The sequence below is a fragment of the Trichosurus vulpecula genome, chromosome 2 (genome assembly GCF_011100635.1).
Source record: "Trichosurus vulpecula isolate mTriVul1 chromosome 2, mTriVul1.pri, whole genome shotgun sequence".
NCBI classification, from domain to species: domain Eukaryota; kingdom Metazoa; phylum Chordata; class Mammalia; order Diprotodontia; family Phalangeridae; genus Trichosurus; species Trichosurus vulpecula.
The window spans coordinates 336,385,193-336,412,847 of NC_050574.1; the positions used below are offsets into that span (position 1 = coordinate 336,385,193).

Here is a 27,655-nt window from a genome sequence, read left to right on the forward strand (position 1 = left end):
TATCCCAAAATTAATATATTTACTAATGACACCTTTAGACTCCTATGAAAATAGGAAACCACTTCCACTTTAAAAGATCTCATGCCCATTTTTTTCTCTTCCTCTTCAGTGTTGCATCTTTCATAGTGTACTAGAAAGAATAGTGATTCTGAATCAGAAGAACAGGGTTTGAATCCCAAATCTGATAGTCACTTACCTTGCAACCTTCGGCAATTCACTTAACCTTTAGTTTCCTTAATCTGTATGTTTCAGGTGTTGGACTATATCCTCTCTAAGCTACATTAGAACTCCAAATTCTGGGATGTAATGAACCTCTTGACTAGTTTGGATTCAATCAGTCATTTATTCAATAAGCATTAATTAAGTGTGGTTCAATCAACAAGCATTTATTAAATGGCTACTATGTGCCAGCCACTGTGCTTTGGAGACATGAAAGCAAAAACAGTCTCTGCTCTCAAACAGCTTACGTTCAATTTGGGAAACATGTACATACAGAAGTAAATTAAATGACAGGTAAATAAAAAGTTACTTTTTTTGGAGGGGAGAGTCACTAGCACCTGGGGGCATAATAGTAAAGACCCCACATAAGAAGTATCATTTGAGCCGAGCTTTGATGAAAACTAGAATATAAAGGGGCAAAAAATTAAGGAGGGAGTGTGTTCCAGGCATGGGGAATACTCTGTACAAAAAAACGTAGAAATGAAAGAGGGAAGGTCATGTGAGAGACAGCATGTTGTCCAGCATGGACATGTATATGAAGGGGAATAATGAATTATAAGTCTGGAAAGATAGGCTACAGCCAAATTGTAAAGGAGTTTATAGTTTTTCCTGGAGGCAATTAGAATCCTTTGGAATTTATCGAACAGGGAAGTGGATTGATCAGGTCTATGCTTTATAAATATCCATTTGTTAGCTGTGTGGAGGAGATCAGAGAGGAGCGTGACTTGAGGCAAGAAGACCAGTTTGGAGGCTTTGAAATAGTCCCGGCAACAGATAATGAGGACATGAACTAGGCTGGCGGATATGTGAGTGGAGAAAAAGGGATGGTGTCATAATAAAATTGATAACACTTGGCAACTGATGGGAGATGAAGGATGAAGGAGAGTGATTTCTCCAATCTTTCTTCTGTATTTTCTCCTTGGGATATTTCTTCCATTCAGTGAGAGAACACTTTATGGAATCCCTTAAATGCACCTTGAAGGAATTTGGATTTGATCCCTTAGGTAGTGAGGAGCACAGTGCAGTAGAAAGAATTCTGAATTTGACCTCAGAAGCCCTGGGTTTGAATCCCAGCTCTGCCACTTACCATCTGGATAGCTTTGGGCAAGTCGCTTAACCTCTCTAGACCAATTTCCTTATCTATAAAATGAGGAGGTCGGACTAGTTGGCATCTGAGTTCCTTTCCAGCTCTAAAATTATTGTCTTAGCATCTTCAGTAAGGACTATTAAATCTTTCTGAATAGACTAATACATTCAAGGCAGTATGCTAGAAGATTAATCAGATGATAGCTTGTAAGGTAGCTTGTGGGAGGGAAACTGGGTAGGGCAGTTTATCAAGCCATGATAACGAGTAATAGTTCACATTTACATAGCACTTGCAACACTCAATTCAGGAAACAACATGTACACACAGAAGTGAATAAAAATGTCAGGTAAATAAAAAGTTACTTTTTTGCAGGGGATACACTCTAGGGGCATAATAGGAAAGACCCCATGTAGGAAGTAGAACTTGGGCTGAGCTTTGTTCCTGTTCCTCTGACAGTGCCAGGTACTAAGTGCTTTATAAATATTATCTTATTTGATCCTCACAACAATATAGGTGCTATTATTATTATTATTCTCATTTTACAGATGACAAAACTGAGGCAAATGGAAGTCAAATGATTTGCCTAGGGTCACACAGCTAGTAAGTGTCTGAGGCTAGATTTGAATTTAGGTCTTCCTGGCTTGAACCCCAGGGCTCTATCTACTGGACCACCTAAGCTTCAAGATGATGAAAGGCTATATTAGAATATTAGCAATGGAAATGAAAAAGAATGAATATGTGAGGGAGAGTACTACAATGGAAGAAATTGGTGATTGACTAGATTTAGTAAGTTGAGAGAAGGAAAGAGTCAAGATTAACTCTTTCATCAGTCCTTAAAAATCTTCAACAGATTCTGTTAACCACTTTTGTTTATACACCAAAGACATGGATTCACTTAAAGATCTGGATGGAAGATCAACAAATAACTGAATTTTTTTTTTACTTAGTCGACAAGAATGTGTCAGGCACTGTGCAAGATGTTACAGATATAAAGACAAAATATAAAACAATTTCTGCCATCTAAGAGCTTTCATTCTGTCAGGAAAAACATCATAATTAAGTGTCGCAAGAATAATCTCTGGACTTAATATTAGTAGGTCAGGTCTCTAATGCATGGCTGGCTGTGTCTCTTTCCTGAGGCAAGACTTATGGGTACCACTGTGAGGGTCTTCTTTTAGAAAGAAAGCTCTCAGCTCTGTGGTGTGTTCCCCCAAGTATCAATCCCCAGTGATTTTTGTCCCATTATCATTTAACCGACTGACATCAGTTAGACTTTACGAAGGGATATTTACTAAGAAGATATAGCATCCTTTTGAACCAGGGCTATTCTCCCCTTTCCCACCTTGGTCCCTGAAGAGAATGCTACTATGAAGCATTTGCCCCCACCAAAGTCATCTGGGAATTCAACAAAGCTATGGGCGGATTTGCTCTATTCCTAGTAGGGCACAGCACCTAAACTTCCTGGTTGATCCACTGCTGGGTTAGGTCAAGCAGGTTGCTCCTCAGGACCTCTTCAGAAGCACTGGGCTCAGCTGCCGGCGTTTTCTGGTATGGACTCCGATTTTTGGACCTCCAGTGACTCTTCTAGTCTTTCTAAGCTCACGAGGTCATGCCCTAGCACATTACATTTATAACATTCATTCATAGAGTCTAGAGGAAAGTGGCCTCAGTCTTAAAGGGAACATGTGGTAAAGGGTTAACAGCTTCTGGTTACTAGAATTCTTTTTCTCCTCTTCATGGAGTCACTCAGCATTTGTCAAGCTCTTACTATGCACCAGGAACTCATGGTCTAAGAGAGGAGAAAATGTGAAAAAAATGATTTTCAACCAAGCCATGTGAAGGATAAATTAGAAATAATTATCCTAGGGAAGGCACATATGAAGTTCCCCTTAGGCATGCTGGAGCTGTCTGCTAGGCTCCTTTTAGTTTTGAAGCTGCCTTTCCTCAGTGTGTGTAGTTTGTCTTTGGCTCCTAGTGAAGTCACTGCAATCAACCAGTACTGTACCAGGGATGCTGCTTTAGATCAGGTTAGATTAGATTAGAATGTCCAAATCCTTTGACCCTCTGAAGTTCACCAAGTCTTCTTCGAGTAAGGAAGATGCTGACAACCAGGTGATATTGTGGATAGGATGCTGGGTCTGGGATCAGGAAGCAGAGAAAGGAAGGGGAAGAGAACAACCATTTATATAGTGCCTATGTGCCAGGTAATGTGCTAAGCGCTTTACAAATATTATCTCATTGGACAGGAAGATCTGGGTTCAAATCCAACTTTGGAAAAGTACTTAGTGCAGTGCCAGGCATGTAGTAGGTGCTTCATAAATGCTTATTCCTTTAGGAGTAGGTTCTCTCCCCCTCCCCCAATCTAGTATTTCTCTCTTCCCTAGTCTTCTAGGTACTCAAATACCCAAGGAGCTTAATTTTAATAAGAATTTTGATAGAATTCTTCACCTTTTATTTTTATAATTTTAATTATTTATAACTTTTAATGCTTAATTTGAATGCTATATTCAAAACCTCTAGGAGAAGAACATAATGTTTAATTATATTAGCATCATAAGAGTCATATTACATTGGAATTGTTAATGTCTTCCTTTTTGGAAACTTCCATATACTTGCAGAGCTGAAGGAAGCAGTAAAATTCAGTCTCGACTCGAACAACAGCAACAGCAAATGAGAAATGCAGTTAAAACATCAAACAGTGTAAAACATTCTCCACCAAAAGAAAAAATGTCGCCAGAATCTCCTATGGATGATATTGAGAGAGGTAAAACTGAATCTTACAATTATGCGTTTGTGAATATTTCAAGTAAAAATTTTAATTTTGACTTAAAGATTGCAGGACTTTTGTTTATTCTATCTAATTTAATTTTAACTCTCTTCAGAGTGCTGGCTTACTTTTTTCCCAACCATGATAGAATCATGTTAGGTACAAATTTTAAGGTATATTATTTGATGTGCAACTATACTACCCCACAGTTTTCTTAGTCCCCAAACTGTTGTGGGTATGAGAGAGAATATGCGGTTGTGCACAAAGGTGGAGAAACGAGCAGTTTCCTTTTTTTTCAAGAAGTAATGCTGAATACACATCCCTTTTTTGAAGAACATTTTATCTGAGTTCTGAATCCACTTCAAAGCTGAAGATGAGTAAGATGTTACTCACTAGGAGGGCTACAATAGATAAATAGGATATAGTCTTAGTCAAGAGCAAATAGACCAGAGCAGTGCACAGATTTTTCAAATGTTGCCCTCTTCTCAGCCAGCAGCAATAGAATGTTTCATCTCTGTCTCTTCAGGGTGTTAACAGCCCTGTTGACCAGAAGCAGGAGAACATTCCTTTCACTCTTATCCAGCTTATGTCCTTTGCTTTGCTTGCATTTAGCAACCTCTTCTTCCCTGGTCTCAGATATGATGATGTTCTGCCCTTCCCTCCCCTCCCTTTACTATTTCTTATTTGACATGAGGAACCAAACTCCTTGTTAGTCTCAAACCTCTTCCAGGTCATGCAGAGGTGGAAAAGCAAACAGAGCTCAGAGCTTTTGGTTCCACTGGGGATTCTGAATTTGGGGTTTATCAAGATCAAGGAAAACAAAAACAACTATACTAACAAGTTGTTTGCTTGAATTCCACCTGATCCCAGGCATCATTAAGACAAAGTCAAGGGAGCCAGGGGCCTCGTATCCCAGGGTTGGCCATGATGAACCTTCCTGTTACCAAGGAGGGTGAGGCTGAAAATTGGTTGGTTTTTTTTTTTTTTTAAACTATTTCCTTGATTATTTCCACTGCCCCTCCTTTCATCGCTCCTAACCTAGGTATTTCAGCCTGCTCTGTACTTGAAGTCAAGACAGGGAAAAGACCTTGGTGAAACAGTAGATCAAACCATCCCATTGGAAGATAACCAAATTCTTAAATTCATGGAAGGTGCTCTTTTTTATACATGGAATAACATGGTTGCATAAATACAAACATATGTAAGTATACACAAGTGGACCCTGATATTTGAGGTTGGAGTATGATTCCTCCTCTATTGTACTCAGCTCATAAGACACAGAATGAGCTTAGGTGCCTTTTTGGAATTTTGAGCAAAAGGTAGTTTATAGTCTAGAAAACTGGATATTCACTCAATCAAGCAACAAACATTAATAAATGCCTACTATGTGCCAAGCACTCTGCTAAGCATTGGAGATACAAAAAAGGCAAAAGACAGCCCCTTCCCTCAAGGGACATTCTAGTTAATCTAAACTAATCTAAATCTAAGTATCCAGTCTAATCGAGGAGACAACATGCAAACAAATATATACAAAGCAAGCTATATGCAGGATTAATAGGAAATAATTAAAAGAGGGAAGGCAGTGGAATTAAGATTATTCAAAAAATAGCCAATGCCTCTCATGCATTCAGGATTATTTACTTTAGACAAAATATAAGAAAATAGCCCCTTTGGATTTTGTAGTATAGTTGGGGAAATAAGACATACAACTAGAAAAATTAGCAAATAGAGCAAGAGGAAAAAGAAAAATTCTGTGTATGTATACATACACACACATACAATTGTGTGGCAGAAAGTAAATACTGAGGAATGACTGTGCAATGAAAGCACAACCAAGTTACAAGGAAATCAAAGCACCAGCCATGAGGTGCTAACCTAAGGAACCACAACAGAAGATGATTCTGTTTTTGGAATGTGATTTTGGGGGGAGGTTTCTGCTACAGATGGTGCTAGATGGTAACCTCTATGGGGAGTGGAAATTCAGTGAATAGCACAGTACTCTGCATATAGTAACTGCCTAAATATTTATTGACTCATATAATCCTTACAATAAATACTGTTATAAAAAGAAGAGTTTTGCATAGTAAAACTTTTTATATCCTAATGGGTCACCCTTGAAGATTGTTTTGTTTCAGGGGTATTTACAAATTACATATAACAAATAATCCAGCTAAGCAAGTGCTTTTTGATGGCTTCTGTCCACTTAATTCTTACCTTTGTAAGGAAAGAACTTGATTGCGTAATGTTTGTTTTTTGGTTCCCTTTGACAAATAGCAAGGTTTATGAAGTTCATTTTTAAAAGGTTTATTTTATTTGTACAAACAAATTTCTTTGTATATTCAGATCTTTTCTCTTTTTTTACCCTTTATTGTGAGATCAAATTCTTAACTAGAGTATAATGAACATTAGTAAGCTTGTTCTGATACAAAGTCTTCATTTGGTTATTGTGCCACTTTTGAACTTTAAAACTTTTGCCTTTTAAATTGGACTAATTTATAAGTATGATAGCAACAATCTATAAATAGTATTGAAAGATTCATTCAATTTTTCTTCTGACATCTGATATGGCTTCCGTTCTAACAGTCACAGGATATGGTCTGCCATCTCATCTATGATAGCATCTGTTGTTTACCATAGGATTTGGAATAAGAATATGTATTCTTTAGAACATTATACAACTGTCCTAAATTTCAATAAATATACCTTTAATTGCCACAAATAGATATATTATCATATAGTCCAAAAATTATTAAATTTGTGAAAATTCAGAAGAACTCTAGGGAGACCCTATATGTTAGCATACATAATATATGATAATATATTAATATTGTATTATAATTATTATCATTATATAATAATTATTATGCAATATAATAATAATATATAATGCATATGTATATATACACATCTATAACTATACATATATGTATTATACATATATGTATTATATGTATGTATCTATAAATAACTATATACATATATGTATTGTATATGTCTACTAATAACTATACACATATATGTGTGTACATATTACGTATATATTTATTTATATTCATAAACCAATATATAGCCCCTGTTGGAAATGCTATCAGTAGTATTCAATAGTATTAATACTTTGAATACAGTTTGGAATAGATGACTGGCTTTGGAATTTTGGGATTTGGGATGTTGATATACCAATTCTTAACTGAATTGGTATATCAACATCCCAAACTCTTTCCTGCTCTAATTTTAAGGAACCTTTGTGTAATACTATAAAAATTCTGTATAAAATGGTGCTTTTGAGTTTTTTCTGATGTGATTGCACATATTTCTTTTTTTATTCTTCCCAATTAATGACTTGTATTTGCCCTTTTAAGATACCACAATAATTTCTCAATATGTGTTCCCCCACTCATAATCATTTCAATAATCATACGCTGTTTTAATGCCTTAGACATCAGAGCTCTGCCAATACCAGCTTCTGTATACTTCTTCTAAGATTGTGCAGAGACATGAATTCTGCTGCTTTTCTGTAGCACAGGAATATAGGAATCCTCTTTGGCTCCATTTTCTTCCTCAATCTAGAGTGAAGGGGCATACTACTTGAATCAGATTCAGTTCATCCGTGGATTGCAGGTCAACTCAGTGGAAGTTCTCTTTCTACTTTCTGATCCTCCAACAATTTGACAGAAATTAATGAGAAAATATTCTACCAACATTTGCCATGCAGCCAATTTTTTTAGGAACACTTTTGTACTATATGTTGAATTATGTACATATATGAATTTGGGGGGGGAGGCAATAGGGATTAAGTGACTTGCCCAGGGTCACACAGCTAGAGTAAGTGTCAAGTGTCTGAGGCCAGATTTGAATTCATGTCCTCCCGCATATATGCGTTCGTAATATTTGAAATTGCTGCTGTGAGTGATAATTGTACGTACAGATAGGGTAAGCAGCGCCAATATATGAAAAATAGCCTTTTGGGATGCCCTGAGTTATGGGTTGCAACACTGGTTTCTTCAGAACTGATCAAAGCCACATGATTATCTTGATAGACTCATCACCCTGGAAAACCTGGAATCTCATAAGGGTTCGAGTATTGGAATTTAAGAGGAAAATCAACTTCAACCTTATTAACACAAGCTACCTGCACCTAAGAATTCTCTCTTATATTCCAATCACTAATTGTTTTCCTTTGTTACTTATAGCAGAATGTTTGAGTTCATATCTTTTTAAGCCTCTAACCTATTGGATTTCTGATGGTTTTGTAAATCCTGAGAAAAAGGTTGTTGGGAGAGAGTATTAAATCCTACAATAACATCTATTTTTCCTTTTTCTCTCTCATAACTAAATACCTGTTAAGGGAGCTTTTGTTTTTTAATCTCTGAGCTGTTAACAATCCTCTGTTGGGTTTCTAGCAGTAGATCACTCTAAGAGCTGCCTCTGACAGCCAATTTTTTATCCATTTCTCAGGTTATGAGACTATAATCATTGAATAAATCCATTTCCTTTCCTGAAAGTTTCCAGCTGAGACCAAAACTGCTTCTCTACTCCCTGGTATTTTCTGCCTTTAGTATTTTCCCTGGCCTATAAACTGAACTTTGCCTCAGGGATTAAAGATGTTTCCCCTCTTGTCTTTTTTTAAAATAAGTTTTTATTGCTTTCTTTTATTTTTTAACATCGCCATAGTTTCCTCTCTTCCTCCTAGACAGCCATTCATATTTTTAAAGACAAAAAAAAGAAAGAAGAGGGGGGAAAATCAATATAACTGATCAATATAATATTATAATATTAATATAAAAATAATATTATAATATCCTAATCATTCTATCTTATAGCACAATAGCATTCCATTACAATTTTATGCCCCAGTTTGTTCAGCCATTCCCCAATTCATGAGCATCCCCTCAATTTCTAATTTTTTGCCACCACAAATAGAGCTGCTATAAATATTATTATACGTATAGATCCTTCTCCTCCCCCATTTAAAAATATCTCTTTGGGATACAGACCTAGTAGTAGTGATATTGCTAACACCAATCCCTCTTAAGCCAGCTTCCCTTTTTTGCCACAGGTTCATGCCTGTCTTTGAATCCTTAAAAACTAGAGGAAATGTCTAGCTACACTCAATTTTCCTTTCCTTGGCATGTGGTAGGTGCTTAATAAATATTTGGTCATTGAATTGAATTTATGTTTTTCTGTAACTTCCATATGCATGATATTCCCTCATTTTCCCCCGCTCTTCTGAGAAATACAGCTATTCACAATTCATGACTTTTTTTAGATGCTTCCAGTTGAACAAAATGAGATATACATCCAGGTAGCTGAAGTTCTCAATCACTGCTAGTTTGCTTCTGTGCTCTGTCTTTATTCTTTGACCTGGAAATCTATTGTATATTTATACGATGATATCACTTGTGCTTCTCCTTTTATTCTCATCTGAAATCATTTTCATTTCCTTTTATTAAAATATCCTATTGATTTTGTTTAATATCTCTGCTCTATAAATGGGGAAAGAAACACCTAAAGTCAAAACCTTCTTCCATGTTAATTTTTTCTGAGAAATTAAAAATCATACAGTACCATTCTTACCATTGTTCTTATTTCAATCTTGTACCTGTATGATTTTACAATTTTATTGGGGTATGTTTTTCTCCCTACTCATTCTATTTCAGTTTAATGCCTTCCCAAACACACACATACACAGAGCCTACAGATGTGATAATCAAGAGAGCCTAAGTGATTCTTTAGTTTGTTTCCCCTGGGATTATAATACCAAAAAAGTAGTTGTCTGACCTGAATGTCAGTTTAGTTTTCATTTCATTATTTTCCCATCAAGAGTTTCCTATTAACTCTTGTTGTCTCCCTGTGGCTTTGACTAAGTTATTTTCTGCTTCTTTCATACTGTGGTTCTGCCATTGTCAAGGTACTATCTATCAGGCATAACAGAGGGAGTTCTAGTGGGAATTTTTCACTGGGGGGGAAATTTTGTATGATTTTAGCATATTTTTAGGAATATGTTTAAAAATATTCTTGGGGCAGAATGGCCTCATGCGAAGAGCCTTCAACTTGGAATTGTTCTCCCTCTGTCGTGATCTAGCTTTCTGACCTTACATAAGTGCTTCATTATTCCAGGGTTCAGTTCCTGTAGGTGAAAAATGAAGGTGTTCTACTAGATGGGATGATGTCCAAGATCTCTTCCTGCACTAATATTTTATGTATGTTTGGTCTCTGCTAGCTCATAAAATAGTATACTAGGTCCTTTGTGAAGAGTGAAAGAACTGAAAGATAGTCACTGTTTTAGAGTTAAAAATATATACATGTAACACTTAAAGAAATTAAGGCAAAATATATCACCTGTTGATGCCCGTCCATTGGGGGCATTGGGGAGTGGCTGAACAAGTTGTGATACATGATTGTATCGTGCTATAAGAAATGATGAAGAGGATGATTGCAGAAAAAAACCTGGGAAGATTTTTATGAACTGATCCCAAGTGAATTGAGTAGAACAAGGATAACATTGTTAGAAAATAAAAAATAAAGCTGGCTTGCTTTACTGAAAATAATATATCTATCCTCTGATTTTTAAGTATATCTTTATATCTGTTTTTACATTAAAATGTAAGCCCACGTTTATGCTGTGTAGAATATAGATTTCTGTATTGCCCATGTCCCATGTTGGTTTATAATTTTGATTTTCCTAATGATTATTAAAAAGTGGCTTTTGTTTATATAATATGTACCATGTCCTATTAATGGATAGTCTTACCCATTTTTCATCAATAGTTTCATAACTACCACCTTTAAATTTTCATTAGCTCTCAATTTCAATTTGTTGATTCATTTCTTATTTTATTTTTAGAACTAAAGGCAGAAGCCAGTATAATGGACCAGATGACTAGTTCTGATAGCTCTTCAGAATCCCAGAGTTCTTCATCTTCTAGTAGTGAAGACAGTTCCAGTGACTCAGAAGATGAAGGGTGCAAACTCTCTCATTCTAGCTCAGTAAAACATGCATCAGGCCATCAAACCTCATCTGCTGAACAACAAAAATGGATTCCTGATATGGAGACCATGCATAACAGATCTCAGGATGGCAGTGGCCTTTTGATGAATACGTTAAGTAAGTTCACTAAACAAAAGTATAAAGAGAAAATCTCTTGCGATATTTTTTGGTTAAAAAAAAAACTAACACAGCTATGGTGAAAAGTCCCATGTTACATAGATCTGCTTGCATGCTTTTTGGGGAGGCACAAAATGTTAATTTTTTGTATATCTGTGTTAAGGAACTGTGCTGCTGTATGCTAATTCGTATTGGATAAGTAAGTAACTATGAGTAGATAAAACTGGTAAAAATCCAGATAAATTGATAGAAGTTAGAGAACCACAAGTAAAAGAGAAAAGAGAGTTCTGTAGTAGCTGAGGATTAGGCTAGACTTGCTAGAGGTTCAGGAAAGCCAGGCTTCAGATACTATTGTCTCTGAACTGGGAATTGGGGGTATCAGAGACCAGATAGCACTACTTTTCCTTTGGGTGGCCAGGATAGTACAGGAAAAGCTCAGTGTGGATAGGGTGAAAAGAAGAATAGATATGGAAAGAGAATGAAGACTTTTGATAAACCACGGTAAAAGGGACCTGATAGAACATGTTGGATTTAGGTGTATTAATTCATGATTAAGTTGTTAAGCAGGGGTACTTAAAACATGGGGACTATCTAAGATCCCTCCAAAGTAAGATAAAGTTGGACTGTGTCTACTATTCCTGGATCTTTCTTGGATGGTCTTAATGTATGACGGGAGACATCTTGTTGGGACAGAACTTTTAAGGTACAATTTAAAAAAAAATTTAATTGCTGTTCTTTGTTTTTTATATCAACATAGTATCCCATGTATCCCTCCCTACCACACTCCCCAAGAGCCATCCCATATGACAAGTAGTATCTTTTTCTTTTCGAGAAAAACCAAAACAAAACAGATCAATACATTGAGAAAGTCCGAAAACATCTACAACATGTAAAACCTATGAATCTCCCACTTCATGGAGGGATAGGTTGGGGAGTGTCTCATATCTCTTCATTTGAATTCCACTTGATCTTTATAATTTTGTTACATTTACTTTTGATTTTTTGGTGTGTCGTTCTTTCCATTTACATTGTTGTAATTACTGTGTATATTGTGTTCTTGGCTCCACTTATCTCACTCTGCATCAGTTCACGTATACCCACGCTTTTCTATATTCATATGTATTGTTTCTTGCAGCATAATAGGGTTCTTTCTCAGTTTTTGAAAATAAATTGTGAAATATGGGTACAAACTTTTTAAAAATTTTGATAGAACACCTATCAGATTGGCTAACATGGCAAAGAAAGGGAAATGACAAATACTCTGGAGAGGGTGTGGGGACATAGGTACATTAATAAATTGTTAATGGAGTGGTGAACTGGTACAACCATTCTGGAGAACAATTTGGAACTAGGCCCAAAGAGCTATCAAACTGTAGCATACCCTTTGACCCAGCAATATCGCTGTTAAGTCCTATATCCCAAAGAGATCAAAGAAAAAGGAGAAAGATCCATATATACAAAAGGATATATAGCAGGTCTTTTTATGGTGACAAAGAATTGGAAATTGAGGAGATGCCCATCAATTGGGAAATGACTGAACAAGTTGTCGTATTAAGTTGTGGCATATAATTGTGATAGAATACTGTTGTGGTATAAGAAATGATGAAGGACATAGTTTCAGAAAAACTGAGAAGACCGATATGAACTGATGCAAAGTAGAGGGAGCAGAACCAGGAGAACATTGGATCCAGTAACAGCAATATTGTAATGATAATCAACTGTGAAAGATTTAGCTACTCTGATCAATACAAAGATCCAAAGTTCTAAGGAATTTATGATAGAAAATGCTATCCATTTCTAGGCAGAAAAATGGTGAACTCTGAGTGCAGTTTAAAGCATTTTTTTCCCACTTTGTTTTTCTTGCTTTTTTTTTTTTTGGAGGGGTACAATATGTCTATTAAGGAAATATATTTAGCATTATTTCACATGTATAATGAACATCATATTGCTCACCTTCTCAATGAGTAGGGGAGGGCTTGGACAGGGAGAGAATTTTGAACTGAAAATTTTAAAATGTCAAAAAAAATATGAAAGCTTGATAGAGTTCTCCTGCAAGGCCATCAGGTCCAGGGGTTCCTTCCCCACCCCCACTTTTGTACTTCCTTTAGACTTAAATCTGTTTACTTTTCTGAGATTAGGTTATTTAAGATCTCTTTCTGTTCTTCTGATAGTTTGAGTATTTTTTACTTTTGAAAGTACTCCTCTATTTTGTATTCTCAGGTTTGTTTGCTTATTTGTTTTTAGCATATAATTGTGTATAACATGCTCTGATTATTCTTTCTATTTCTTCTGGTTTGGATCTGATTTCACCTTGCTCATTTACTATTTTATTGGTTTGATTTTCTGTTCTCTGCTTCTTAATCAGATTAGCCAAAGGTTTATCAATTTTGTTAGTTTTTTTTTCATGAAAAATGAGATTTTAGTTTGATTTATCATTTTTATCTATTTCCCCTCTAATTTTTAATATGTCCTCATTTGTGCTTATTTTATTTTTTTGATTCTTTAATTATTTAAAATATACATTTAATTCAATAATCCTCTCTATTTCTGTTTTGTTAATGGATTAATTTTTCCAAGACCTACTTTAGCTGCATCTCAGAAATTCTGGTGTTTTGTTTCATCTATATCACTTTCTTTTACACAGTTGTTAATTGTTTCTATGATTTATTCTTTGGCCTACTCATTATTTAAGATTTCACTGTTAAGTCTCCATTTGGGTCTGTATCTTTTGTTTGTGGTCCCTGAACCAGTTTCTATTCTTACTGTATTATGGTTTATAAAGGATGCTTCCCTTAGGATTTGTAGGAATGCTGCACAGCTCCCCACATGCACAATGTCCTACCTCGGGGATTCATCCTACCCCATCTGTTCCTTAGTTCTCTGGCCTGATACCAACATATCAGAGCCTGCTTTCCTTTACACCAGCAATTCTTCCTTCTTACATTTGTTTTCATATCTTTGTGCCCTAGAACCTGGTTGGTTTTTGTAAAAGTTCCAATATAGTGCAGAGAAATATGTATATCCCTTTGCTGTCCCATTTAGAAAATGCTGTAAGTCCTTTAACTCTAGTTTCTCCAGAAATCTGTTCAGTTCCATATTTTCCCTTTCATTTGTCTTTCTGTTAGACTTATCCCAAACCGATATAGGGATTTTGTAGTCTCCTGTTAAGATTGTGTTACTGTCTATGTCTTCTTGAGCTCAAATAATGTTTCTTTTTCAAATTTGTATACTAAAACATTTGGAGTAAATAAGGTTATAACTGACATTCATTTGTTGTCTATGGTCCCTTTCAGCCTAATATAGTTTTCTTGTTTATCCCCTTTTATTTTTTTGAAAGTTTGTTTTTGTTTAGTCTGATAGCATGATGGCAACTCTTGCTTTTTTGGATTAGTTTGGTGCATAACAAAATTTCCCCCCATTCTCTTTTTTTGTGTGTCTTTGATATTTAAATGTTTTTCTTGTAAGTAACAGATTGTAGGTTTTTGTTTTCTTGTCCAATCTGTTGCTCTTTTTTGTTTCATTGGATTATTCACTCCATTCACATTTAAAGTTATGAGGTTTATATTTTCCTCCATATGTCTCTAACATTGGGGGAGAATTGTTATAATTTTTTTCTTTCTTCTGATGTAAGCACAATATTATGTTCCTTCAGTTGTTTTACTTGAATATTTTTTAAGGTAGTCCTATTTGCACTAGTTCTGTTTACTTCACTCCTGATTCCCTCTTCTTGTTTGTTACCTGTTTCCCTTTAGGGTTTTGTTTTTAAACCCCCATCTCCTGATTTTTATCTGGTTATATATTTCTTCTCCTTTTTTCCTCTCAGTCAGATGAAATCCTTTTTCTTCTTTTCTTCTTCAGCTAGTTTGCTCATTATTTTTTTTATTTCATTTTTTATACCCAATTTCTTTTACTCTCATTATCTTCTCTGTTTATTCTAGACCCTCATTCTCTGATTCATGACCCCTATACTTGACCTGTCTCTCTCTTTCTCTTCTCCGTATTCGTACAATTAAAGCTTCCAAGGCATCCACTGTAGGCTCTGTCCTCTAGGTGCTTTCTGCATGTCTTGTAGGGCTTACTCCATGGATTCCCCTTTGTGCCCCACTCTCAGAACAATGTCATTAATATCAGGTGTCAGAGAGGACACTGCCCCATGGAAAGACATCCCTCCCCCAATCCCTCACTGATCTATACTCTCTCTTGTTGACCTTTTTTTCTTTTTCTTCTACATTTGCCTAGAAATCTCCTCCCTGGGTCCATGCTCTCCCACTCTTTCAGGTACCACTTGCCTCCAGGGGTTCCAACTCCCTCCCCTCCCTGCTCCCAGGACTTTTCAGGCACCAAACCCCTAGGCCTCATCCAGTGCGAGAGCCTCATCTCCCTTTACCCACAGGAGCATTCATCAGTGGAACCCCCTCTAAACTAGGGCCTTCTCTCTTTCCTCCCTTTTTCAGTCTTTCTCCCCTCCTCCTCACCCACTCCCCTGTAGGCTTTTTATCTTTCTGAGATCATAGAGATCACCTCCTCATTGTTCACTCTTGATCAGACCCCAGTGCATCACTCACTCTACTCTATGCTTTCGCTCCTCTCCCCAACTTTCATGTACCTTAATGTAATGTAGTCCCATAAAAGATGTATTCACCTGAAGAAAGGATGTTGCCAGGTTCCATCCATAATGCCTCCTGTAAACCTCTTTACTGTTACCTCTGCTAGAGTTCTGCCTTCACTCTTGTCTCCTTGGGTACATTTAGAAAAAAGTTTCTTCCTGGTCTGTATTATATCACTCTGTTTCTTATACTGTCTTTGCTGCTTTTATTCATTCCTCTTGTTTGGGGTTTTTGAAAGACAAATAATTCCTTCTGTTGTACCAGAAGCGAGCGAGACACACCACAGAGTATAAGTTTTAAGTGGAGAATTTATTAGCCGGCGGCCATCGGGGTACGGCACCACAAATCAATGGCAAATGTGTTGGGGTGATGGCTTGGCTTATATAGGATATGGGGGTACAGAGTGGGGGGAAAAACAGGAACAAAGGTCCTGGCTGATCAAAAGATTCAATCAGGTTATCGTACTAGCGGGATAATCTCATTTACATTCCTTGGTGCAGTCACGGAGTCCCAGGGATATCTCCCAGGAAGGATCTGTCAAGTTATCTCTCAGTGGGATGGTCCTATCTATTGAGATTCCTTGGTGGAGTCATGGAGTCCCAGGGGGTTTGCTAAATGCCAAAGATATCTGAGTCCATTCTTTCTGGGGGGGCTTGTCAGTAGCTAGGGGTTACTCAGGGGTTCCTAATTTTCCTTGTATTACATTCCCCACTAGCGGGATAATCTCATTTGCATTCCTTGGTGGAGTCATGGAGTCCCAGGGGGTTTGCTAAATGCCAAAGATATCTGAGTCCATTCTTCCTGGGGGGGCTTGTCAGTAGCTAGGGGTTACTCAGGAGTTCCTAATTTTCCTTGTATTACACTTCCATTCTGGTTTTCTTTTTTAAAATATTTCGAACACTTCTTTATTATTGAGTGTCTTGTCTTTTGTCCCATGTGATTAAGACTCAGATTTGCAGCATCAATCACCCTGGGTTGCATCCTGAGCTCCAATTCTCTTCAGGACACACTATTGTATTCCCTCTTCTTTTTTCTAGTGGGTATGGAACAGTCTTGCATTATTTGAATGTCTTTTTCTTTATATTTGAAGGCCTTTCTCTGGGTGGTTTATAGACTTGTTTCTGAATTGAATTGTTAATTTAACAACAATGCATCTTGGAATGTGTAGCTTTATGTGTTTTTTTTTTTCCTGAAAATTGTGATTTCTTCCTACTAGAATTTAATTTTCTATGTTGAGAAATTCTAGGTAGTTTTATTATCCCCTTAATTATGGTGTTAAGATTTTTTTGTTGTGTCATATTCTTCTGGGAGCCCTATGATTCTTAGGTTGTCTCTGTGTATCCTGTCTTTGAGATCTGTCTGTTTTTCTTGCAGAATGAGCATATTTTCTTTTAATATTACTGATTTTTTACTGCTCTTCTTCTAGGCTGTCTTTCACTTCTGTGTATTTGGATTCCTAATCCCAATTCCCAATAATTTTCACTTTTGTTTCTTTGGTAAGGCTTACCATTGCAGATTCAAAAATTTCTATTCTGTTCGTTATTTTTGCTGTGCAGGACAGAAATTTTATTCTCATAATTCTCATTCATCTTTTAGACTACTCAGGAATTGTATGTTGTGGTTCCATGTTCTTCCCAAATTCCACAGGGTCCTCTGTCTTATCAAGTGTTGAATCATTTTCCTGCATTTTGCAGTATCTATCGTAAATTCCTTAACTCCTCAAAGTATCTCAACCTCCTCCCACACTGGGCCTAGGTCTCTGCCCTGGCTAACTTTAGGGTGGTCAGAATGGGCCCTGGCTAGATGCTTCCCTTAGGATTTGTAGGAATGCTGCACAGCTCCCCACATGCACAATGTCCTACCTCGGGGATTCATCCTACCCCATCTGTTCCTTAGTTCTCTGGCCTGATACCAACATATCAGAGCCTGCTTTCCTTTACACCAGCAATTCAGAGCAACTGATGCAATATTGCATCATGTAACCACATAGTATTGTGTTGTATTGTAAACAAGCTTTTATATGCACATATTCCTGGCAGTGCATGCTGGACTTTCCTACAGTACGTGACATGCTAGCCTGTTTGTTAAGACCTGTTGGCAGACTTGACCACTGATCAGTTATAATTTGCATTTTGTGTGTTTATTTGGTAAATAATGTAATCATTACAACTTTAACTGTATTACACAACAAAACAAACATGGACTAATGGTTTCTCCAAACTTTCTCCTCCTCTCTTCTTTCCTTATGCTTCCACCACCCCCTTATTTTTATTTGAACTCTCTAATTGCATGCGATGCCACTACCACTCCCCTGGATCATTCTAGCACCCCCCCAGGGGGTCGTATTGCCCACTTTGGGAACCTCTATCCTAGACCATGGAAATAGATAAAGTTGCTTCATCTTTGGTTTATAATTTCTGTTTTGGGGATGTTTGAGGGGTTGTAGAGATAAGGGCAAAAATCAAGTCTGCCATCTTCTTGCTCACATGACCCCAGTAGCTTTTTTTTTTTTCACTTAAATGATTTTCATACAGTAAGCCATGGCCTTACTTTACATTTTGAAACTTTATTCAAGTTGATAATTATTTTTATTAGTTTTATAGTTGCCTCTTTGGGGTTCTCTAAACCATCATATCATCTGTAAAAAGTGATGGTTTCCTTATTGCCTATGCTTATTCCTTCAATTTCCTTTTCTTGTCTTATTGCTATAGCTAGCATTTCTAGTACAATATTGAATAATAGTGATGATAATAGACATCCTTGCTTCACCTCTGATTATATTGGGAAGGCTTCTGTTTTATTACCATTATGATGCTTGCTCTTGATTTTAGTTATACACTATCATTTTAAGAATGATTCCATTTATTCCTATGCTTTTTTAATGTTTTTAATAGGAAAGGGTGATATATTTGATGAAATGCTTTTTCCACATCTATTGAAATAATCATATGATTTTTGTTGTTTTCTTGTTGACATGGTCAATTATACTTGTGGTTTCCTTCATACTGAACCAGCACCGTATTTCTGGTATGAACCTAGCATGGCCATAGTATGTGATCTTTGTGATATGTTGCTGTAATCTCCTTGCTAGTATTTTATTTTTAAAATTTGCATAAATATTAATTATACATAGTTTTCTTTTTCTATTTTTTCTCTCCTTGTTTTATTATGGAAACCATTTCTGTGTTATTGGAGGAATTTGATATGACTTCTTTGCCTATTTTTTTTGAACAGTTTATATAATATTGGAATGAATTATTCATTTTTTTTCTTAGGGAGCTTATTTGTGGCTTGGTCAGTTTCTTTTTTCTAAGATAGGGTTATTTAAGTATGCTGTTTCCTCTTCTATTAATCTGGGTAACTTATCTTTTTGTAAATTTCTACCCATTTCCTTTAGGTTGTCAGTTTTATTGGTGTAGAGTTGGGCAAAATAGCTCCTAATAATTGCTTTCATTTCATCTTCATTGGTGGCAATTCATCCTTTTCATTTTTGATACTGGTAATTTGGTTTTCCTTTTTCTTTAAAAAAAAATCAAATTAACCAGTGATTTGTCTACTTTGTTGTTCTTTTCAGAAAACCAGCTCCTACTTTATTATTTCATTGCTTTTTTATTTTCATTTTTGTTAATCCCTCCTTTGATTGTAAGGATTTCTATTTTGACTTTTAATTTATTGTTTTACTTGCTTTTTTTAGTTGCATGCCCAATTTGTTGATCTGCTCTTTCTCTTTTTTATTGATATGTATTTAGAGATATAAATTTTCCTCTACGTACTGCTTTGGCTATATCCCACAAATTTTGGTATGTTATTTCATTGTTGTCAATATAACTTGTTCTTTGATGCATTCATTCTTTAGAACTAGCTTATTTAGTTTCTAATTAATTTTTAAATCTATGCTTCAAAGGTCCTTTATAGAAAGTAACTTTCATTGCATTGTGGTCATAAAAAGATGCAATTTATAGCTCTCCTTTTCTGCACTTATTGTGAGATTTTTCTGCCCTAATACATGGTCAGTTTTTGTGAAAGAGTCATACACAGCTGATAAATAAGTATATTCTTTTCTATTCCCATTCAATATTCTCTAGAGGTCTATCATAACAAACTTTTCTAAAATTCTATTTATCTCCTTTTTTCTTGTTTATTTTGTGGTTAGATTTAATCTGGGTCTGAGAGGGATAAATTGAGGTTCCCCACTATTATAGTTTTATTATATACTATGAGTTAACTATGACTGTTAGAGTAAGACTGATGACTTTGTGCAACTCTGCCTCACTTAAATCCAATTCACATGCAAGTCAAGACATCACCCCATGTAGTCATTGGTCATCTTTAAAAATGAAGGACAAACAACATTTTTACTGTATATTTCCTCCTATAACTCATTTATATTTTCCTTTAGGAATTTTGATATGTCATTTGGTGCACATATATGTTCAATACTGATAATTAAGTAGAATGATAATATATCTTAATTTCTTTTCATTTTTCTTTGAGGCTCTGCTTCTAGATGTTTTCCAGTTATTGTCTTCTTCTGATTTTGTGCCTTGAGCTTCTTTCTCACCATAGTAGCTTTTTATGATTAGATTCTTTTTTTGTTTGCTCATTTCTTTTATTTTCCCCTTTTCTAATTTTTAAATTTTATTTTAAACTTAAATACTAAAACTTAAATAGACAATAAGAAAAAAGAAACATTATACACTTACATACAAAATAAGAAAAGAAGAAAAAGCATTGCCATGTGCACAGCAGAATGTAAGAGAGGATGAAAAATATACAGCAATAAATTTCCATTTCAAGAAAGTATAATAAATACTAAACCATTGTGTTTAGAGCTCTGTCCATCTTTTCTTTGCTTCCTTATAAGTTTTCTTTTGTTCTCTGTTGTGCACTTTTTACTTTGTTCTTCCTCCACTCCCCCAAGAAAGTTTAGTCCACCAACTCATCATTTCCTATACCACAGCAATATCCCAACTTTATACTACATAGTTATTTTAAGTAGCTTAAAACAATATTGATTAATATGGCCAACACAGTGTAGTTTCCCTATTTTTCTCTTTTGCATAAATCTACTTTAGCTTTAACTGGCTACCTTACCCTTCTATTACTTAACCTACCCACCCTTCAAAGATCTTTCCCTTATCCTCCTATTCCCATTAATCTAAACACCTCCCTTATCCTCTTATTTGTATTTATCTCTTTAACCCAGATCTGATATGAATAGGTTTCCCTCTAAAAATCCCTCCCTCATCCTTTCCCTTCTCCCTATCCCCTTAGCCTTTTATTTCTTTCTGAATTTAGAAGACATTTATACCCTTCTAGATTTATATGTACTGTTCCCTCTTTAACATATTCCCAATGAGAGTAGGGTTCCAGAAGTACCAGACCTCCTCCCCCATCTAATTCCTCTGTGTCATTTCTTCCTCTCACAGCTTATTTTTATAAGATAATTATTCTTTTTACCTTTTCTAAATGTTTACTTTTTAGAATCACTTCATACTCAGGTCTACCCTAATCTTTCTTTCAAACTACCCAGTTACCAATAACAATCTTAGACTTATGTTTTGCATTTCTTCATATAAAAAGTAAACAGTCTGTTCTTATTGAATCCCTCATAATTAGTCTTTGATGTGTACCTTATGTTTCTCTTTGATCTTGTATGTCAAATCTTTTATTAAGTTCAGGGTTTTTTGCAACAAAATCCTAAAAGTCTGGCAATTCATTGAATGTCTATTTTTTTTTCATTCAAGATTATGCTTAACTTTGCCAGGCATGATATTTTTGGTCTCAATCCAGTTCTTTGGCTCTTCGATATGTGGTGTTCCAAGACCTGTGGTCTTTTAGTGTCACCACTGCTAGACCTTGTGTGATTCTAATTATGGTTCTGCCATATTGAAATACTAATACTAAAAAAAAGTAACTACTAATTTATACGTCTACATTTTCATCTAAGCAAAACCTTTACAAGTGACATCTACATGCAAACTAAAGACATCTTTGATGTAGTTATCAGGGGAATATCAGGATTTTCTAAGCAATATTCAACAATGGACAACATTTTTACCGTTTCACAATTAGCTGAAAGATGTAGAGAAGGCAGAGTCAAGGTGGAGTAACAGCTATCAACTTTGCCTCAGCTCCCCCAAATCTCCCTCTACAACAACCTAGAAAATGTGCCAACCTGAATTCTGTGTGGCAAAGCCGAGAAAAAGTCACAGTATATCTTTGAAAATAGTTAAAATAAAAAGAGTTTTAGGGTTAAAAGAGTAAGTTTCAGTTATCCATAAGGTTCACTTGGGTGGACATACCTCATTCCCTGATAATGCAAGAGAAATTAAATATATAGGACAAAGCATTGAAATAGATTTTCACATATACCTTATGAATGGGAACTCATTACTTTATAAACACACCTTGTACCTATTACTATTTATTGACCTTAACTTGTAAGTAAATAAGGTAATACAAAATTGCTCTTTATAAAAGGCCTGCATGATAAGGTATTAAAATTCCAAGTTGGCTATATCTAAATTAATAAAGTTTTATATTAGCAGTAACATAAATAATAAAGCTATATTGGCAGAATTTGACTTAGAAAGAACTGGAATCCTGCTAGGCTTCCCCTACTGCCTTCTCTAGCTTCCCCATTTCTCCCTCTTTCTTAAACCAATAGAGAGCACAAGCTTAAAAAGGAAGCTTATCTAAATTCCTGCTGTGTCTCATTCAGACCTTCCCAGAGGTAGAAAGGTAATATTGGTTTAGTTTTCCTATGCCTATTGAACCAGAGTAAACAAAAGTGTTGTTAATGTTAACAAATCATAGATATGATAACATTCTATGCTTAACATTTGAAAAAAGTTGCTTTGGGATAAACTTAGGTGTGGATGATCAAAGAAGTTGATTATATATGAATTTGTACCATTTAATTAAGTATAAAACAGAGTTTACATTCTTGCTTAGAAGAGTCAGGTACTAACTACAAACAATGGCTTCATGGAAATACAGTTCTGTGGCTTTTTCTTCGTAATACCCTAACAGTGTTTATGAAATTAATTTATTCTTTACTGCACTTATAAGCTCATCACTATAAGTAGCTGCATTTCTCAACTGGATATTTCAGTGGAACTAGGTTTGGCATCAATAAGAATATTAGTCATTTTCATTTTGTCCTTTCCAGTCTAAAGAGTATTTATTCTCTCTGGCATTGAAAACAGATGCAAAACAAGATTGGAGCAGCTCTGTCTCCTCCATCATCTCATCATTGATCAGTTTATCCCAAGCAGTGAGCCATCCTAACTTTTGTCCTTTTCTTCAATACAGATTTAAAATAACTCTCTTTTCATATTTGTCTGTAGGCATTTCCTCTACCATTGGCCACTACCACTCTTGTGGCCACTCCTAGCACCTCCACTGGATTCTACTACTGACTTCAGTTGCCAGTAGGCTTCTGATGAAGCCCTGTGAGTTTGCCTGAACTCACATTGGTGTCCAGGCACTCACATCTCAGAATACTTGTTTACCTAAGATCAGGAAAGAATAAACACAAAGGAACAGACATATCATTTGTTTACAGACCCATCAGATGGATGGGCAGTGGGCAACAGCTCTTCCTTATCACCTGGTAGCTCACAGAAGCCCTTGTCTTACTCGCTACCAGGAAAAAAAAAAACAGAGTAAGAGAGTTTTGGGTCATATCCCAACTCAGCAATTCCTGAGTTGTCAGCTTTTCTGGATCTTTTCATCATCACATGTTACCAGTTCCTAAGTCATTCATGGCTGGAAATAGGATTCCAAAGCTCCACATTATTGTATTAGAACCAAGCAGAGAATAGGTGTGCATGTTCTGTACAACCAACTAGAAAGGGCATATCTGAGAATGCTTTAAGGACATGGTCCTCATTGTCTAGTCCTCCCATCATAAGTAGATAAAAATTATGCATCATAACCAAGTAAGAGTTTTAAAATGGGATACAAGGATACAAACAAATGAGAGAAAAGATAAAGGTTATATATCATCTCAGACACAGAGAAAGCCTTTGAATCAAATATATCACTCATGTTAAGGATGTTTAAAATATAGGAATAGAAAGCTCTTTCTAGAATGTGATTTAAAAGTACACATTCGAAATAAGCTAATATTTTATATAGGGCAGCTAAGTGGTACAGTGGATAGAGTCATCTTCCTGAGTTCAAATCTAGCCTCAGATACTTACTAGCTATGTGACCTTGAGCAAGTTACTTAACCCAAATGAGCTGAAGAGGAAATGACAAACCACTCTAGTATCTTTTCCAAGAAAATCCTAAATGGGGTCACAAACAGTTGGGCATGACTGAGTAACAATATTTCATGTAATAGAAAAGTATTCCCATTAAAGAAAAAGGTGTTAGTGAAAAAGGATGCCCACTCTCACTATTCCTATTTAACATAGTTTTATAAATAAATCTCAGTAATAATAAGGCATTAAAAAGAAAGGAGCAATGAAAAAGTTAAAATACTCCCTTCGCAGACGACATTATTATATATCCAGAAAACCTGACAGTCAGCAAAAGAATAAGCTTAATAAATTACTTTAAAAGTAGCAAGATGCAAGATAAACCTACTAAAATCATCTGCGGTACCATAGGAATTAAGGAAAACTAAGAAATGCTTTTTATAATAATGATCAATTGCATCACATATTTGAACATTAATTTATCAAAACATACAAAGATAAATTCAGGATTATTTAGATGGAAATCAAGGAGGAACTAAACAAATGAAAGGCTATCCATAATTCTGAACCAAATCTGCCCATTTAATAAGCCATAAGTCCAATCAATAATTCTTCAATCTGCCTATTGAACTATGAAAATGTCTTTTTACTGGAAAAAGAAGAGAAATAAGAACCCAGAAATAGGAGCTGATGCATATATGAAGGGTTAGTATTTGATATACCCATACTTTAAAAACACTCTAAGGAGAACAGAAGATTAGAAGGAAACAAAAATAGGCAGATAGGTTTGAAAATGACATGTTGAATTTATTTGCTTTTTTAAAAAAGCAAGCTGTAACTAAGATTTGTGATTTCACATATCTTTGGGTTTTTTTGTGCTGCTTTGCATTTGGAAGTGTTCTCTTTTTTTGGTGCTTAATTCAAAATAAAATAGAATTTAATTTTAAAAAGCACTGTGGAAAGAATCACTTTTAAATAAAAATTGCTGGCAAAACTGCATGGCCAAAAAAATAAATGTGTTTGGTTCCTACCATACTCCAAAATAAATTCTCACTTGGGTTAGCAATCTAAGAAACACATAAATCCTAAAAAACTTCAAGAAAAAATAATGATATTTATTCCAACTCCAGAGAGGGGGGACATTTTAACAAAGCAAAGAGAAAATTTTTTGGAGCAAAACTTGATAAGCTTTATTATATGAAGATAAATAGTAGTAGTAAATATCAGCTATAGATCTGCTATCTAGAATTGCATAATAAATAGTCCCTAGTAAAGAAATGTCCTTGACAGACATGAACAGAAAATTTTTGTTAGGAGAAAATACAAACCATTAATCACATGAAAATATGTTTGGACTGTGCATAAAGACAACTTCAAAATGTCACCTTATAACCCTTAGCATGTAAAAAAAAATAATCAATGTTGAAATTCAGTATTGAAGCTGTGGAAAAAATAGAAGTTCTCCTATAGTCAATTTCTAGAACTTTATCTTTTAAAAAATTCATTACAGAATGAAAAAGCCTATCTGTACAAAAATATTCATAGTTGCTTTAGTTGTTATAGCAAAACATTGGCAATAACCTATATGTCAAAAGCAAAGAGGTAGAAACCTAAGGGAGTTTTCCATCATGAACTATCACAGAAGTTAGGAATGTATTGGCTATTTATTATTATTTTATTTATTTATTAAAATAAATAGAATAAAAATAAATAATTTATTTAATTTTATGTATTAGCTAGGGAAAATGCCAGAAGATTCTCCTCCCAGTTCTATGATTGATTCTGCAAACACTAGAGAGCTGGAGGTAAAGGTGGTAGAGAATTTAGGTTGGTGATCTGGTCACACACAAGGTGGACTGAACTCACTCATAGAACTACCTCTTGTAGCTTTATTCTAATATGGCAGGAAATGAAACATCCTTTATCTCCCTTTCTTTGCTTCTTTCCTCCCTTGTTCAAATTTCCTCTCCTCCAGCCCCAAACATTTTTTTCTCTCTCTCTGTCCAACTCCTTTCTGCTTTCTCTTTTCCACACAGACAAATATGACATTCTTCAGTGCTAAGAGTAATCTGGAATACATATGTGCTTATTTTAGGTTTGTTATGTTGTACTCTTCTCTGTGGTTGTAATGTATTAACATTGCATTTGGAAAACAAATTCAGTTTTTCCTACCTACAAAGAAAAGAAAAATGAACTCTGATACATTAAACAGCAGTATGACTAAATGCACTCATGTGAAAACATGATAGGGCAGCTCGGTGGTACAGTGGATAGAGTGCCAGATCTGGAGACAGGGCTGAGTTCAAATCCAACCTCAGATAGTTACTAGCTTGTATGACCCTGGACAAGTCACTTAACCCTGTTTGCCTCAGTTCCTCATCTGCCAAATGAGCTGGAGAAGGAAATGGCAAACCCCTCCAGTATCTTTGCCAAGAGAACCCCAGATGGGGTCATGAAGACTGAAACAACTCAAGAACAATGAAAACCTGATGACTGGCCTTCTTAAGGGTATAAGCACTTTTTTTCAAAGATCTGGCTAACACAACCTGATGTAGAATGTGTCAGGGAATTATATTAGGTGACTTTCCTGATCTCACAGGACATAATAATGAGGATCAATAATAGCACCCCATTTCTGAACCATTTCTAACCTACCAGGGCTAGGATCACTTTCTAGAGAATAATACCACTTGGCATGAACCACTACACACCATCAATAACTATCATACAAGTAAAACCTCAAACAGTCATAGTTTCAAAACAGTGTAAGATGGTTCTCGAAATTAGATTTTCCTCAATTCCCTGATAATTTCTCAAAAACAGTCCCAAAGGAAGAGAATCAAAAGTATGATACATAAAGGATATTTTTATTTTACAATACATTGGTGATAACTAAAATGACAAAATAGATGTTAAGTGATATACGTAAACTAACATTTGACCATTGCAAATTTGAACACTAATACATACTCAAATTTTAAAATAAGCAAACTACTTCTTAATGTGATAATGTATGTAAAGCACTTTGTAAAACATAAAGTACTATATAAATATTAGCATTGTTATTGCAAAAAATGGCAATTGAAAATAATGAGCTATAAGTTCACATTTTACCTGATCTTATTTATTCTATATTAATTGAATTTTAAAAAACTTTAATGTAATTAGTTTTCCTGTTTCTTTTTTATTTTAGGAAATGATTTGCAGCTGAGTGAATCAGGAAGTGACAGTGATGAGTGAAAAAACTATGGGCTTCAACGTAAATATTTTTAAAATGTTAGAATATGAGAGAATTTGTTTTGCACTGAGAATAAAATTTCTCAAGCCTGAGAACTGTCTCAATTTTCATGATAATGGAAATGTAATTTGATTCTTAATTTTCTGCTAATGTTATATGGAAACAACACAGCTTTAATGTATTTGGTGTTTTTGTTTTTTAAAGGACTAGATTCAAAGTAAAATATGATAATTATTGATTATATTTTGTATTTGCCATCTGCTATTCTTGAAAATTGGTAATAACTAAATAGATGTATGTAAATTTAAGGTGAAACAAAGTACAAGAATCAGAGAAAATAATTTGTTCATTCCTCTTACAGATTCAACATCAATTCCTTATTTGATTTTTGAGATGAAAAATAAACAGCTTAATGCCAAAAA

General features: G+C 35.2%; 1 protein-coding gene across 1 annotated transcript in view; it reads left to right on the forward strand.

Annotated features, from left to right (window-relative positions):
• Positions 1-27,655, forward strand: part of EAF2 (ELL associated factor 2) — a 50,625-nt gene extending 22,970 nt beyond the window's left edge. Inside the window, exons 4-6 of the mRNA XM_036745438.1 lie at positions 3,925-4,070; positions 10,918-11,178; positions 27,189-27,655. Of these exons, the coding sequence (XP_036601333.1) occupies positions 3,925-4,070; positions 10,918-11,178; positions 27,189-27,235 (454 nt within the window). The 3' untranslated portion in view covers positions 27,236-27,655. The remainder of the gene's footprint in view (positions 1-3,924; positions 4,071-10,917; positions 11,179-27,188) is intronic.